The sequence below is a fragment of the Gymnoscopelus braueri genome (genome assembly GCF_963280865.1).
Source record: "Gymnoscopelus braueri genome assembly, chromosome: 14".
NCBI lineage: Eukaryota > Metazoa > Chordata > Actinopteri > Myctophiformes > Myctophidae > Gymnoscopelus > Gymnoscopelus braueri.
This window is the reverse complement of record NC_137619.1, coordinates 10075441-10092481: the sequence shown is the minus strand read 5'-3', so window position 1 is coordinate 10092481 and position 17041 is coordinate 10075441. Positions and strand designations below refer to the sequence as shown.

Below are 17041 nucleotides of genomic sequence, written 5' to 3'. Positions count from 1 at the left end.
AGAAAAGTAAAGACTATACCAGTGTCCTAGGGACATGATAGCCAATCAGAGGATCCTTCATGTTGCAGTGCTCAGAACACACACACAGATCAAAAAGACATCTTATGAATAATCTAATATTAAAGAACATCACCATTGTTAATCACTAGAAAAACAGCATGATCCAATTTACAAATTCACAAATATGGATAATTAACAAAACACATATTTTTGCATCTGCCGAGCCTTTGTGGACAAACCCTTTGTTAGTCTTTTGTTTGGCTTTACGCACCTGACGGGAATACTTTTTGGGACAGTTGATTAACAAGAGTGCAAACTTTTCTCTCATCTTTGTTGTTAAACACAGAGACACTCATACACAACACACACACCCACAGTTTCAACTTTATCCTCATGTATCAAAATTGGCTAATGAGCTATTATCTGCTATTTTTGCTACTTTTAAGCAACACTGGCATGTAACAAAGTATATAATAAATAGGGCAACCATAAAAAAAGATGAAATATGGAGATACAAGGTTCCTGCCTGGCTTCTTCGCGTTAACTCAGCACCATCAGAGCATACGAGGGTCATGGCCACAAAAGTTGCATTTCAGTTTGTGGGGTTTTATTCAAATAAGTTATTTATTTGTCCATCCCACCCTGCGAAATTCAGTGAAATATAAGTGTATGATGATAGGAGCTACCGTACGCATTCCTAAAAATAGGACAGGGTCGCCGTCTGCCAAGCTAGCAGCTGTCATGTTGTTCACATGGTTAAAAAAGAAAGAAGGCCTTCACCTCTCCTTGGGAAGTGTGTTGGCATAATAAATGTGTTGATTTCACTTTCACTGGTGGATACGTTGCTCAACTCTACGTCAACTCTACGTCAAACAAACGCTGTGTTCTCTCGGTGGCCTCACTGTTCTCCAACAAAGTGGGGAATTTTAGAGTAGCCAATTATCGTCCCCCTCTCTTCTCCCAATTTAGTCGTTATGCCAATTAGCACGACTCCCCACACATCTCTGTGTTGCACTGCTATTGTTGCCTACTGGCTCACCTGCCGGTGATGAGCCCCAGGCTGCTGCAGAAGAGTCGCTTTTTTTTGGGCAATGAACATAGGAATATATAAATAAAAATTACATTTGTGTTTGCCTTTTAGGCTTTTTGAACAAACATTGCACAGTGCAGATATGAGAAATAAATTGAATATACAAAGAAACGACTCACAATGACCGGTACCAACAATCAAAACAAACAATGTAGCCTACTATGGCCAAAATAGGCCATATTTGATCATTTTACAATTTGAAATACTTTTAAAAATAGTGGAAATGGCCACAAGCTCTGGAAGTCGGTCGCTTCCATATTATGTACATGACCATATATGGGCAGAGCAGTCGGATCTGTGGCTACGGCCAACCGGATCTCCATATGCGCCTATATATATGGGGGTGTCGGGTTTGTTTATGGTTATGTCTGAGTCATAGTGACCTTCTTGCATATGGGCGTATTGGGGTTTGTTTATGGTTATGTCTGAGTCATAGAGATATTCTTGCATATGGGCGTATTGGGATTTGTTTATGGTTATGTCTGAGTCATAGAGAAATTCTTGCATATGGGCGTATTGGGGTTTGTTTATGGTTATGACTGAGTCATAGTGGCTGTGGTCCGCCCACCCTCTCTCCCTCCCATTAGACAATTTTAATATAGGATTGTGACAGGTCTAAAGCCAATTGGGTTTGTATATAAACACTCGGCCAAGGTGGATGCATTGCACTGCAGTGGATTGGAACATCTAGACTGCGATGGTGAACAGGTACTTTGCCCCAGGCTGTGCTACCCGGGCACCTTAGCATTGTCCACAATAGTTGCATTTCATTTACTGGGGGTTTTATTCATAACCGATTTGTCCTTCCCCACAGAGTTGGGTTATTCAGTGCAATACAAGTATGTATGATAGACGGTTTCCACTGCAAGTATTCCCACAAATAGGACAGCTTCTGCCAAGCTACCAGCTGTCATATTCACATGGTTAAAAGAAGGGGGGGGGGGGTATTCACCTCTCCTTGGGAGTGTGCAGGCTTAATGTTTTGATTTTACCTTCACTGGTGGATACACAGCTCAACTCTTAACCCATTAAGACCGGGAACGCATCTGTGTGTCATTTCAAGATTTCTTTGGCTATTCAAAAAATAGCAGATCTACAAGCTCATAGTGCGGCACCGAGTGCCACGCTATGAGCTTGATCTGCTATTCTTTAGGAAAAAAAACAAAAAATATTTTCAGACGGGGGTCCGCGGACTAATGCATATAATTTAGGTGGTCCATGACATGAAAAAGTTTAAGAACCACTGATAAATAGCAACATAATTTAAAAAAAAAACTGTTTAGGATTTAGAAGACATTTAGTAAAATCCCCCAGAAGCAAAGATTTGAGTTAAAAATGTTCACTTTAAAAATATATATATATTCAAAGATTTGCAAAAATGTTCACGATTTTTCAAAAAATAGCTGATCTACAAGTTCATGGCGTGGCACTCGATGCCGCGCTATGAGCTTGTAGATCTGCTATTTTTTAATAGCCAAAATAAATCTTAAAATGACGCTTTCCCGGTCTTAAAGGGTTAACCATCAAATAGAATAACACCATGTTGTAGGAGGCATTTTCCAATAAGTAATCCATTTCAACATTAACATACAGAAACTAGTAAGTCTTGGTATGTACCGGTGCCCAAAGTAAATGACAAATTAATCTACCCATTTGAGTATGGTACAAGAGCATTAAAAGATAGCAACATCTTGGCTGGTACGGTTCACTACCCATCCTGAAATGACATTTATAGAATATATATATATATACACTGTGTGTGTGTATATATATATATATACATATATATACATATACATATACATATACATATATATATATATATATATATATATATATATATATATATATATATATATATATATATATATATATATATATATATATATATTTTTTTTTTTTTTTTTTTTAACTTCCTAACTTCAACAGTTTTATAGTAGTAAAAATAGAAATAACCAGGTCTAAATTCCCGTCTCAGGTGCTGCAAATATTTCTTTTCAAGAACACTCTAAGTGTAAATAATGAAACAACGCTTCATCAAAACCTATGGAATAGATGATGTCTGACTGCTATAACAGTGAACTCTTAAAAACAAGGAAGTTAGACTGAATTCATCACTTCAGATTCACTGGTTGATCCAACAGTGTCTCTCCATCTGGCCTGCCAACCGAAATGCTTTGCATTGTTAACCTTCCCCATGCAGCTAAAGCCCTTTCCTCTAGTGTGGCTTTGGTAAGAACCAAAAAGGGACAAGTTACGTTGAACAGCCACAGATTAGTGGCAAACAAATCAGATGGATAATAGTGTGTCTACTGCACAACAACAGCAATAAAGTCCTTCAGCTCGTTTCATTGAAATAAAGTTGTGTGCAGTGACGTGATCAGAATGTATTGATGTGATGCCAACTATCTGGTCTTAACCCATTAAGAAAGCCAATATGTTGTTATACCTTTAAAACCAGTAAAGCATCAGTGTCATTTTAGATGTTGCTATGTATATTACATTACAGTCATTTAGCAGACGCTTTTATCAAAGCGACTTACAATAAGTGCATTCAACATAGGTAGGGAACGAAAACTACTAATCACCAGAAGTCTTTAGTGCATTATCTGCAAAAACAAGCAACCAAGAGTATACCTAGCGCTAAGGTAAAAGTGCAATATATCATATCATATGTATATGGCAACAGGAATTATTTTTACATTTTTTAATACCATTTTTTTTAATGGGCCTCTAAATGGGTTAAGATCTGAGGCTGATTCTACAAATGCCTTCTGAAGCAGTAGTTCTCAAACCTTTCTGTGCCGAGGAGACAAGATTTGTGCTTTTTCTGGTTTTATGTATTAAAATGTGAGGAAAGTCTGAGAGGATGGCTCTGGATACTACATCACTGGGGGATCATAGTCCAGTGATCAGGTCTGCTCCTAAAAGTATGTTCACTTGAAGAACAGCTTTAGCTGGAAGCAGAGATTATACTTTTTTTTACACAGAGTCAGGGTGCATGGATCAGAGAAGGATACCTTTTTTTTTTATTCTACAAGGCTGTATTATAGAGCATAGTCAGTATGGGGTGCCAAAAGCTAATCGAACAAATCGATTTAACCCATTAAGACCTGAGACGATTCTTAAAAATGTTTCCTAAATCCTAACAGTTTTTTGAAAAAAAAAAAAAAAAAACATTTTTCAAGATTTTTCAAAAATAGCAGATCTACAAGCTCGAGTGCCGTGCTATGAGCTTGTATATCTGCTATTTTTGAATAGCCAAATAAATCTAAAGTGACACAGATGCGTTCCAGTTCTCAATGGGTTAACAGATATATTTTAATAAAATAATCAACTTTTAAATACCAAAAACAGCCGATCTACAAGCTCACAATGCATCAAATACTGCATCTATGTGTGTGTGTGTATATATATATATATAGATGAATCCATAGCTGCGGTGTGGACACCGCAGCTATGGCTGCCTACAGGCAGCGTGTCTGTGGATTTGTGTATATGTGTGTGTGTGTGTATACATATATATATTTTTTTAAATTAAGACTTTTTGCATCGATTGATCGTTGATGTACAAAAAAATAAGTGCTCTTGATTCAAAAAGCCATCAATAGAATAATCACTAAGAAAATAATCAATAGTTTCAGGCCTAATAATGAGGTATGGGATGTAACACATAGCATGCCCACTGTACAGTAGGTTTGCCTTGTTCGTCTGGCACAGAGTACAGACTGAACAGAATGAGCACCAGACCCCCTCCAGTCAATGCTTGAGCAGTCAGCACTCAGGCTAGCACAGAGAATATGTTCTTAAGTATGAGCTCTTACCTTCTGGTAGACGATGTAGGTTACCCCAAGGTAACCTCAACCATTTAATTGCCTACCGCAATTACATTTTTAATAATGTTGCTTGAGACTGCAGGGGTTATGCAATAGCTTTGTGGTGTTCTTATCCCTGGTTGTGTAATGTGCAATATGTGTAATTTTGTGTTTGTGATTTGCTACAGTATGTGCTGCTTTGTTCATATGTTGAGGTTTCTTTTTATTACTCTAGTATGGAGGCAGACATGTATAAAGTAAACATTATTAAAGGACAATATGTAGAATTAAGATCTCGGGCTTTTGTGTGTCATTATCCTTTTGACAGATGTGTGCAAATACAATCTTTTTGGCAAGAGATGCCAAGAACTACGCATTAAGGGCTTAATCAACCTAAAGCCCTATCCCTAAATTGGCTGATTCATTCATTCATTCATTCATTCATTCTTCTATATCTATATATATTACCCATTCCTGGCTCATTCTCATTTAAAGCTGCACTATGTAACTTTCCTCTTCTACCCCGGATCTGAACCCGGTTTCCTGGACATTTTATCGTTGAGCTAATGGAGCCTGCCTGCTTGCTCAGGGGATAAATTGGATCTTGACCACCAGGTCAGAATTCAAGTCAGATCCTGTGTCTAGGTGAGATATGACCTTTGACACGATCTAAATGTCTCAATAGAAGAGAGCAGGGAGATGAATTACAATCACCCCAATTGTATAAGTTATATTGTATTAACATACTCTACCATACAGATTGGACAACATTTGAATTAAAATCATTTAAAAAAAAATTACATGCCGCTTTTACTACTTGTTCCTTGCAATCTAATCTCCATGGCTGCACGTTAGCGTTCACATAGTGTATAAGTGTGCCTTCTTTGTGGTAACATTGTGTCTTTTATGTAAATGAACACTTCTACAACAGCTGAGAACTCCACTCTTCACATATAACTTTACCAAAGTTTACCAAAATATTTTAAGAAGATATTCCAATGAATATTCATAACAAAAGGACTGCGACTCATTCTGCTGCAATGGTACTACCCAACGGCCCTATTATTAATCATAAACACTCTTAATGTCATGGTCTACGTCATCCGATGTACAGCAATTACTTTCCTCGAGTAAACAAAATTGTAGAAAAGGGAGCCAACCATTTTTCACAAAACTGCAGGTAGACTGTCACTAGCACTAGTCACTAGCAGACCAACCTGTAAATTTGCCAGTAATTATTCCAGTAATGGTTGCAGTTTGTACACAATCACTTTTGCGTTATTGTTATGCAAATGTAGCTTTTATACAGTCTAAAGGGTTTCATGGTGCCAATAGTCACAGCCTCACTGCTCGAACATGGCATAACTTTTCTGAAACAGCGAGAAATCCATTGATGACATGGATCAACTCCTAGATGTTTATGCTACAATATGGAATGTTTCTGGGAAGATAAGATATCAGTAAACAGTAAGAAATACTGTAAATACATTTCCCGACAAAATGTTATTTTTGTGTATTGGCCAAACATGTTTTCACACTATAAAATCTAGAGAACAATCAAAGCAAGACTGTCACACTCAGAAAAAGTAAGCATCCATTTTATGCCACCGGCCTTCGTCAGTGACACACGCTGGCCTAAAAGGTTTTGTGGCTGTGAACGACATAAAATGGATGATTAAAAAAGAAATAAACTGACTTTTTCGGAGTGCGGCCCACTTTCTTTTATAGTTCATGTTAACCCATTAAGACCTGGAACTGTGTCATTTTTAGATTTGAGCTAAAAAGCATTATTTTACACTTTGAGCTATTCAAAAATAGCAGATATACAAGCTCATAGCGCGGCACCGAGTGCCGCGCTACGAGCTTGTAGATCTGCTATTTTTGAAAAATCGTGAAAAATGTGCGCAAATCTTTGAATATAGATATTTTTAAAGCGAAAATGTTTAACTAAAATCTTTGCTTCTGGGGGGTCCCTGGAACAAAATATTTTGATGGGGGTCCGCGGCCAAATACATATCATTTTGGGGGTCCTGGACATGAAAAAGATTGAGCACCACTGATATAGAAACATACGTTTTTCAGAAAACTGTTGAGATTTAGGAGACATGTAGAATCGGCTTCAGGTCTCAATGGGTTAAGTATATTCAGGACAACGCACCAGACAGTCAGGGCGCAAATAAGCCCACTATAATCCCCCCCCCCCCCCCCCCCACAAAAAAAAACAAAACAACAAAAATGTAATTAGAGGTAATGCAGTGATAGGGTCACTTACTGCAAGAGCTTTAGACAGTCTTGTGCGGAAGTCATTGAGAACAATGGTGACAATGTCCTGCTGAGGAATGTACGCATAGCCTGCTTTCAGGTAGACCTTCCTGGTCCTTACTAGATCCAAAGCATCTTGAAAAGGAACCTATATTTTTGGAACAAGATGAGGAGTGTTAATGAAGACATTTCAATAAGCATACTAACCTAACTGTATGGATATATGCATACCGGTACACACACAAAGAAATCAGTCTTAATTTAACGCTGGGAGTGTTCTTTTTTATCCCATTAAAAACGGGAAAGCATCTGTCTTTTTAGATTTTTGCGTTGGCTATTCAAAAATAGCAGATCTACAAGCTCACAGGGTGTCACTTCGTGCCACGCTGCGAGCTTGTACATTTTGGAACATTTTTGAAAATTCTTGAACGTGTGAGAAGGTCTGAGGTCTAAATGGGTTAAAACTACAAGTACTATGTGGAGGGATTTCGATGTGTTAAAACAAGTTTCTATGAACTGTGAGTGACTTCCATAACTTTCGTTAATGCAGAAGAGAGATCAGTAACTCACTTTGTAGAAGTCTTGCTCCTCCACATTGGCTCCACTGACAGCGAAGCTGGATTTGACGAGTTTATCCACCAGGGTTCCCTTTTCATCTGCACTAATCTGGGGAGACATTGATCAAGTTGATGAAATTCCACGACGGACTGCAAAGGGAGAACTTGTGTAAATACATTAAACTTTGATGCCAATGGTGATCATGTGGCATTATTGATGTACACACATTCTGTCAAACTGATGAGCTGCATTAAAGCTAAAGAAAAATGAAAAGAGTGATTTTCCAATGGCTGCAACACTTGAAAGTGATTGGACTTCAACGTAGCTATGTTCATGTCAGCATTTTGCCGAATACTGAACACACTAGCTTATTTTAACCAATTTCAACCCGTAATAAAAATAATAATAATGATAATAAGACAGTTGCGTAACACACTGTCAGGCTTGTGTTTTATAAATTCAGGATTTTTATAGTTTGGGGCATGACATTATAGGCGAAAGGAATTTCCCCAAAAATTCAAATTTGTCCTACATAAAAAAAGAAAATAGCCGATCTTCAAGTTCACAAAGCTACCTGTGGAAAATTGTAGATTTTAAAAGAGGACTGTATGCTCAGAGGGGTTGAAGCTATGCCCACCACAGGGCTCCGGTCAGAGAGCATGCATGCACTTGATGACAGTTTATGGGTTTTTATGTAGAATTGTAGTTGGCAGACACAAACATACACTGTGATGAATGGTATTTTGTCAAGAACGCATTCTTAAGTGCATGTGTGTGTAGCTGCATATGGGAAGCACAACTGTAAACAACAACTGGGGTCCTCTTTTACTGGGAGTGCCCAAACAGGAGCCTCAACTAAAGTGAAAATTGGGTCCTCAGAATAACTACAGGGTGCCTGAAAGCACTCCTGCACTAAATGAATAAAGACAATAAATGTAATATATAGGGAATTTTGTACACTACCACACCACACTACAAACGATATGAGCTTGTAAGAAAAAATATTTCACCCACTTTTTGTTTTACACAGTTTCGAATGGCGAATGTCAGGCTCAGAAACCTACACAGGCAGAAAATAAATGGACTTGGAGACCATGCCCAACTGAGTCCTCCATTGTAACCTAAAAACGACTCTCTTCACAAAGTACGTCACATCCTCCTCGCCTCCCTAATCAGATTCCCTTCTGCTATCTGCCCCCCCATCTCAATCTAACCTACCTTGTCTCAATTAAGAAGTGAGGGGGGAAAAAAACCTACTAAGCTCTTTCCCTTTTCTTGTGCCGTCACTTCCCCGCTATCTGATCTTCTGGGATTGTGGAATCTTTTTTTCCTGAGCGCTCTGGGTTTGACCTTGTGCTGCTCGAGTCGACACTGGCGATGATGTGTGATGTGGTTGTGTGTAATGTGGAGCAGTGGTTCTCAAAGTGAGGTCAGGGGACCCCAGGGGTCCTTGAGGGGGTTTCAGGGCTTTGCGAGCAATATTAGTTTATAATATAGAATCAAAATCAATCTTACCACTTTAACCCTGTTTTAGACTTATTACAAAATATCTACAAGCTCACAACTCGTCACGATGCGACGTGTTGTGAGATTGTAGATCGGCTTTTTTTTTAAAACCTTTAGAAAAATCTTGCTAAAAACTAAAAGTTTAACATTTTTAACTCTTCTCTTATGGGGTTCCCTAGCCCAAAATCTTTTCAGATACGAGTCCCCAGCCAAATACAAACCAACCTGGAGGTCCTTGACATGAAAATGTTTGAGAATCACTGACGTAGAAGGTCAACAAATTGAGTCAACAGTGCAGACTGTGCATTGTGCACATCCAGCTCATTCAGGACTTGAAAAGCTCCGTTTGACTGAAAAGAAAATAAATGTCTGGAAGTCTGTTGACCCCAAAACAAGATTTATTTCGGAGTCGAGGACATCATTTTTGTTCCCCTTCCAGTCTGAATCAACAAATTGAACCAACCATTGTTGTGCTTGTTTTATGTTGCTCAGGACAGCTGAATCATCCAACCACTAAAATAAAATAAAAGGCGAGTGTTAATCTGTCAACTACCATCTAAAAGGAGACCCTGTTTGGGATTTGGATCATATTTCCATGGGTTTACTGCTCAGTGTAAAATCTAATTGATTTGGATGCAAAAAATAATAATGTTCAGGCCTAATTGCATCTGACATCGTGCCAATTCAAGTATCTTAGATAAAAATTGATTAATATTAGTCACAAATCTTTATCTTAATTGTTATGTCCAACCAACACATACACTGTGATCAGACAGCTCCATCTGGTGGCAAATATTTGAAATACTGAAAGTAATCTCAGTACAATATCAACATTCCCAAATAAATCAAGTCAGTAGATTAAATCTGACATCAGGATAACATCAGGCATCATATTGTTTAGGATATGTTTCATACATTTTATCTATACTTTACTTAATGTATACTCCGTTGTACAGCAAGTATTAATCAGGCTTAACCAGGAGGTGAGGAACCAGGATTCCAAATGATTTTAGATGTGTGGATTTTTCTTTTATTAACCGGTCCTGCACCAAAGTGAAAAAAGATTGGCATTTTAATCATTGCCAATTCATATACCTTGAAGACCTATTGACTGCAAAGCTATCATGTACTACTGTACTTAAATAACCCACCATTTATAATCATGATGGGCTGAGGTAATGTATAAATATTTAATACATCGTCACCACAGATTATGAAATATATCTAAGTCTGTGCAATATGTACATTGCATATGTTATATTGTACATACATTGCTATTATTATACACCGATTATACCAAAGTCACCCAGCATTCCTAGCAGGTGCAAACATACCCTGGCAATAAAAATCGCAATCTGTATCCATTTAATTTTATTATGTTATGGAACACAATGCACACGGTCTATATTTCACAAGGCTCAGGCTCACCGTATCATACTGCAGGTTATTCCGGTGCAGAAATTCACTTTTGTATTTCGAGGTCAGGTCACTGAAACGGTAGCGGAAGAGGTCAACTTCTTGCTGTATGAACCATCGCCTGAGATCCTCCCTTTAACAACAGATTGGAACCAAACACTTTATCAACGGTTGACATATATCAAACAATCTCATGAACCAGACTTATAGTATGGGATTAAACTAAAGCAACAAAATTAACATCCCGACTGAATTTTTTTAGGCCAAGTCCCAATCTGTGATTTGTGAAACAGTGTGAAAGGGTCCCCCCTACACCAGCACTCTGTATCCTAAACAATTAGCGCAATATGTAAAAGAATATAAATTTTGGTTGTTTTGGTATTATCGTTATACATTCTATAGGGTATAGATGTGTTTATGCTGTTCTACATGCAGCCAACCAATTGAAGAAATGGCAGATTGAGGCTCAACCTAACGGGAAAGCATCAGTGTAATTTTAGATTTTAGCTAAAAAGTATTATTTTATACTTTGGCTATTAAAAAATAGCAGATACACAAGCTCATAGCACGTCACTTTGTGCCGCAAATCTTTGAACATATATATGCTTTTAAAGCAAACCTTTTAAACTCAAATCTTTGCTCCTGGGGGTCCCTGGAACAAAAGGTTTTGAGATGGGGGTCGACAGCCAAATACATATAATTTTGGGGGTCCTTGACATCAAAAGGTTTGAGCACTACTGACATAGCAACATAGGTTGTTTTTTTAGGATTTAGGAGACATTTGTATCAGGTCTTAATGGGTTAAGCCTTTGGTTTCTGAAATATCCGAGACCCTTAGCCTATTACTGTAGTAGGTAGGTCTTGGTAGGTCTTGACTTTACCAGCCAACCACATGGGTTAGGGCTGTGCCTGGTTTATACTTTCCACGTTCTGTGAAAATAGCCAATCTACAAACTCATATACGTGTTGTGAGCTTGTAGATCCGCTATTTTCGGTGCCTGAAACCGACACACAACAAGCCAAGAGAAAGACATGCTGGCCTGGCCTCTGTGGAATCCAAATGCCTGAAATCAGTCAAGGCAAATTGAGAACCGTAAACCATAATACGTATACTATGTCTTCATGTTGTCAGCTTGTAAATGGGCTAGTTTTCGGTGCACACCATTAAAGCATTACAAAAAATGTTGCTACTACAACTTTGAGAAAATAAAATTCCACTTACGTTTGGCAGTAGGCGAGTCTGAGTATGAAATGGGAGATATGGTCTTTTCTTCGTTTTTCATATTCACTTGGTCCACTTTGAGGTTTTCGATCATCCTGGTGGATTTTTATTGGAGTTATTGTCCGTAATTGATAAAAGATGGTATGCAATCATAGACTCGACATTACATTTACCGGCTCTGTCTATAATGTATGTGATGTATTGTGGACATAATTACTGTAATTACTATACTCACAGCCTCTGTTCTGTAGGGAAAGTTGAGGTTTTTCAGCTCAGCATCCAGCTTCTTTGTGTACTGCTCAGTTGATTTCACATAGCTCACTCCCAAATTCTCAACAGTCTTCAACACTACAATGACATCAAAAGTCTGATTAGGCATATTTGTAAAGCTTACTTTACATTTCATCACAAAAAGCATTATAAAGCTTACTTTACATTTCATCACAAAAGTCTGATTAGGCATTGTAAAGCTTAATTTTCATCGCTAAACCATGTCACTTGCCGACAAGAACTGATCTTTAAGCTAACATGTTTCATCTATGGAATATAAAATGGGCTTCAAGGAACATTTTGCCTTTTTTTACAGTGTGGCTCCTTAGGAGGCTAGCCGTCTAGGGTGAGTGAGTGAGTGTGTCCGGCACTCCCAGCAGGTAACGGAGGTACCTACACGTTTTTCACAGATGTTCTATACTTTTTGTAATATTGAATTGCAGAATGGAATTCAATGGAGCTCAGTTCGGACTGAAACCTTGCCCAAATTCAGAGTCATACATCATAAATATTTTTCGCAGGCTGGGCACATGAAGTCCAAGAACCACATTGCCTAACCCTATAATTGGTCTTAGTATCATTCTGAGAACACATTTCAAACGTTAAGTCAGGCATGTCAAGTGGCTCTTACATTTCAGTCTTTCAACAGCAAATGTCTCAAACTCGCTGAGTGAAATGTTTTCTAAAGGCGGCTGCCCATAGAATTGTAGACAATGTCCATAGAGCTCTGTCTGATGATTTGCAATCAACTTCTTTCTTCTGCTGTTGTTGAACTGCATTGTGTCTAATGGTGGGGCAACACAACGGTGATTAGAGCACACATTTACAAGCCATTATGTCAAAATGTCAGCATGGTATTATTACCTAAAATTGCAATCAAGTCATTTATTCCATAAATATTGTACAAATGTTTGTTTATATTATAGTATATTTATTTCTGGGGGTCCCTGGAACAATTAATTTTGAGATGGGGGTTCACGGCCAAATACATATCTAAAAAGATTTTCTAAATCCATTATCCTAACAGTATGTTGCTATATCAACTTTCCCATGTCAAGGACCCCCAAAATTATATGCATTTGGCCACGGACCCCCATAAAAATATGTTGTTCCAGGGACCCCCAGAAGCAAAGATTTGAATTAAAAATGTTGTTTAAAAAGATATGTATTAACTCTCTCAGTGCCACGCCCCGAGATATCCCGAGTTTTTCCCCGAGTACCCTCAGTGCCAGCACGAGAAATCCCGAGTTTTTACTTTTGACTGTGGTCGCGCTATTCTGTTTATTTTTCATGATCACTTTCGCTTCCTGACTCCTTCAGACTGACCCGGAGCCGGATGTAAAAATTGATTTTCGGCCAGAATAGGGAAAGTCACGGTTTTTCACACGGTATAAAAAGCGAACGGAGAGGTCCACGTCTACTCTCTTTGGTCTGGGTGACGATCAGTCATCGTAGTCGTGTATCGCATCGTAATTTAGCCCAATCAACGATTGTCGAAAATGTCAACATCCGGTTATGACCGGATATGACGTGAGCCTGTTTGGGAGGGGGTGAGTGAGCCAGCGAGGTCATCAATGTGTCGATTTGTTGCTCTCTACTGGTAGAACTATATTATGGGTTTAAAAACCCAATCAGATCATTTATTTGAATGAAAAATTACAACAACAAAAAAACGCAAATTGCTGGCACTGGGGGAGTACTTTATGAAAATACTCTTGGCACTGAAAGAGTTAAAAGATTTGCACAGATGTTCAAAATTAGCAGCTATGAGCTTCTAGATCTGCAATTTTTGAATAGCCAAAGTATAAAATAATGGTTATGGCTCAAATCTAAAATGACAGAGATGCGTTCCCGGATTGAATAGATTAATTTGCTATGTAAAAAAAATACCCCTTGCTTGTGTTATATAAATCATCTGGAAGAAAGCCATGTAGAATAAACTGGCTTGGATGTGGAAAGATAGCAGGTAGCATTGTGAATAAACACTAATAGGCCCTTTTCACAAAGTGTCACTGTCACAGCATAGTCTGTCAAGACACACAATTGTTCCACAATCTTCAAATGTTAGGAAGAAGCACAGTGGTGGAAAGTAACTAAGTACTTGTACTCAAGTACTGAAGTACAATTTTGAGGTATGTTTTACTTTACTGGAGTATTTCCAATTTGTAATACTCTTACTTCTACTCCACTACATCTCAGAGGCAAATATTGTATTTTCACTCCACTGTATGTATTTGAAAACTTTAGTTACTAGTTACTTTGTTGATTTTGATTATGATTACAAAATATACACTAACCACTTCAGCTATTATCAGTATATCTACAGTATGTAGATTTTGGCTCATTTTTGCTCAAGTACATTTTGAATTCATGACTTTTACTTGTAACAGAGTGTTTCTACATTGCAGTATTGATATTTTTAGTTACAGTAAGTAAAACATGCGAGTATGTTTTCCACCACTGAAGAAGCATTCGAAAATTGCGTGAGCCAAGTCAGCCAACAGTCTTGTCTCAGTCAGCTGTAGGCAGCTAATCAAATTAATAGTGGGTATGTTTGATTCAAAGCATTTGGGTACAGCACTGTCAATCAATTTGGGTACAGTACTGTCAATGGTCAACAGTATTGTCACTTTGTCAGTTTATTAACAGTTTATGCCACGTTTGTGAAAACGATGCATTGACTGAACATGACATTGGCCTTCCTAGCAAGAGGCGTCAATCACATTTGTTCCCAACAGTATTGTGGTCTCTCCACTTTCACCAAGGTCATTACAGCTGCAGCTATAATCCAATGAAAAGTACTGGGTATGTGTGTCAATGGTGAACAGTATTGTCTGTACATGCTAATCAAATTCCCCTCCTGTAAAACTACAGCCATAAAAAAGGTCCCATGCTAGCCTTGGATCAAGACTATCATAGATGTATTTGATCGAGTCTAACTTTCAAATGTCAAAATCGATCCCAAGTATACGTTTCCAGTGGAAAAGAAAATCGATTGGCACAAAAAATAACCAACATAAAACAGAATCGCTTGCAGGTGGCATATGTCCTTAACTAATGACATAATGTTTAAACAATATGCAATCTGTGTCATTGGTTGGTAGGGTGGCATGGGACTGATGGTTGCTAGACTAGATTTTTGGGGTAACCGGATAGGTGGGCACTAGGGACATCTGGGCACCTCGATGTAAAATTGGCTATTTTGTCCAAAATGTTTATTTTTTTATTGAAAAATGGTCTTAAGTAATGTATACATGATTAGGACATGCTTAAACATTAGAAAATTAAGGTCTAATATCTCTACACTTGTTAAAAACAAAACCTGTATATAGAGTCATTTTGGAGCATAAACAAGAAGTTGAAGGATAACATTTTGTCTGATAATGATGCACCGGCATGTTCACATCATGTATACTTAACATTACTTAAGACAATTTTTCAAATATATATATATTTTTTAACATTTTGGACATAATAGCCAATTTTACATCGAGGTGCCCAGATGTCCCTAGTGGCCACCTAGCTGTAGAATACAACTCTCGTAGACGTATTTATGATTCTGACGTTTTCAATCTACTAGAGTTGTAGGGTTCACCCCCCATGGACACAGGGACTTTCAGCACTATACCCCGTAGACACTCCAAAGATGTACAAATTGAAAATAAAGGTGCTTAACCCCAGGCCCCAAATGTTAACTCTCACTACGGGGTAGTAGTTTAATGTAATAATCCATATCTTTCAATAAAGAAGTGTTTTAATGCCGTCTGTGGCTGATTCTGTCGGAAGTTCCCAATGGGCAGTAGTGACGCGCCCATCTGGTGAAACCCGGAATTACACTCAATGTAAACAGGAAGTAAACGAGGGTGAAAAAATGGCGTTCGGCCACGGACGGAATTAAAACACTTCTTTATTGAAAGATATGGATTATTACATTAAACTACTACCCCGTAGCGAGAGGTAACATTTGGGGCGTGGGGGTAAGCACCTTTATTTTCAATTTGTACATGTTTGGAGTGTCTACGGAGTATAGTGCTGAAAGTCCCCGTGTCCATGGGGGTCGAACCCTACAACTCTCGTAGATTGAAAACGTCAGAATCATAAATACGTCTACGAGAGTTGTATTCTACAGCTAAGTGGCCACCTATCCTGTAACCAATTTTGGTTACACGACGTCACTCACAACGATAGAATACATTTATTGAAATACAGTACATTGAGTTGCACTCCTCTCATAATCATCCGCAAGAAAACAATAAGCACTATGCTGTTCGTTAGGGGATCTGGGAAGCTACTCCACCACCATGACAGTAAAGGTGCCTCCTGTCAGTATTCCATGGTACTGTATTTTATACAAGTCACATCTCTAGCTTTCCTAAGCGTTGGCCAACAACAATAATTCATACATCAACCCATATTGATTTTTATTTTACGTTACTTTACCGATCAGAAGTCTTCCTACAGAAGTCCCGCCAAACCGCTGTGTTGTTTCCTTCAACAAACGCGGGTAACTGACGTCACTCACGCTAACGTCACTACCGGTGTACCTTCGTTTACCCTCACGGAGTGCGCCGTCTCTAAACCTAACCGGAGTCTGCCTCACTGGTGTAAAGTAACTAAGTACATTTATTCAAGTACTGTACTTATAAGTACAATTTTGAGGTATTTTTTTACTTTACTGGAGTATTTCCAATTTTCAGTACTTTTACTTCTACTCCACTACATCTCAGAGGCAAATATTGTACTTTTTACTCCACTACAATGATTTACTTCATAGATTTTGATTATTACAAAACATACATTGACCACTTCAGCCCCACATACATTTCAGCCATTTGAAAATAGCAGATCTACAAGCTCATAATGTGTTGCGATGCAACACATAATGAGCTTGTAGATCTGCTA

General features: G+C 38.2%; 1 protein-coding gene across 2 annotated transcripts in view; it reads right to left on the bottom strand.

The window, feature by feature from the left end:
* Window positions 1-16637, bottom strand: part of prim2 (DNA primase subunit 2) — a 64638-nt gene extending 48001 nt beyond the window's left edge. The window contains exons 1-7 of one of the 2 annotated variants that reach the window (XM_080450428.1): window positions 16580-16637; window positions 12771-12923; window positions 12105-12217; window positions 11870-11964; window positions 10660-10780; window positions 7738-7833; window positions 7178-7315 (exon numbers count right to left, since the gene is read on the bottom strand). In XM_080450428.1, the coding sequence (XP_080306554.1) occupies window positions 7178-7315; window positions 7738-7833; window positions 10660-10780; window positions 11870-11964; window positions 12105-12217; window positions 12771-12918 (711 nt within the window). In that variant the 5' untranslated portion in view covers window positions 12919-12923; window positions 16580-16637. Of the gene's footprint in view, window positions 1-7177; window positions 7316-7737; window positions 7834-10659; window positions 10781-11869; window positions 11965-12104; window positions 12218-12770; window positions 12924-16574 lie in introns of both variants that reach the window. The other variant, XM_080450429.1, reaches the window with a different exon arrangement.
* Window positions 16638-17041: the final 404 nt, after the last annotated feature.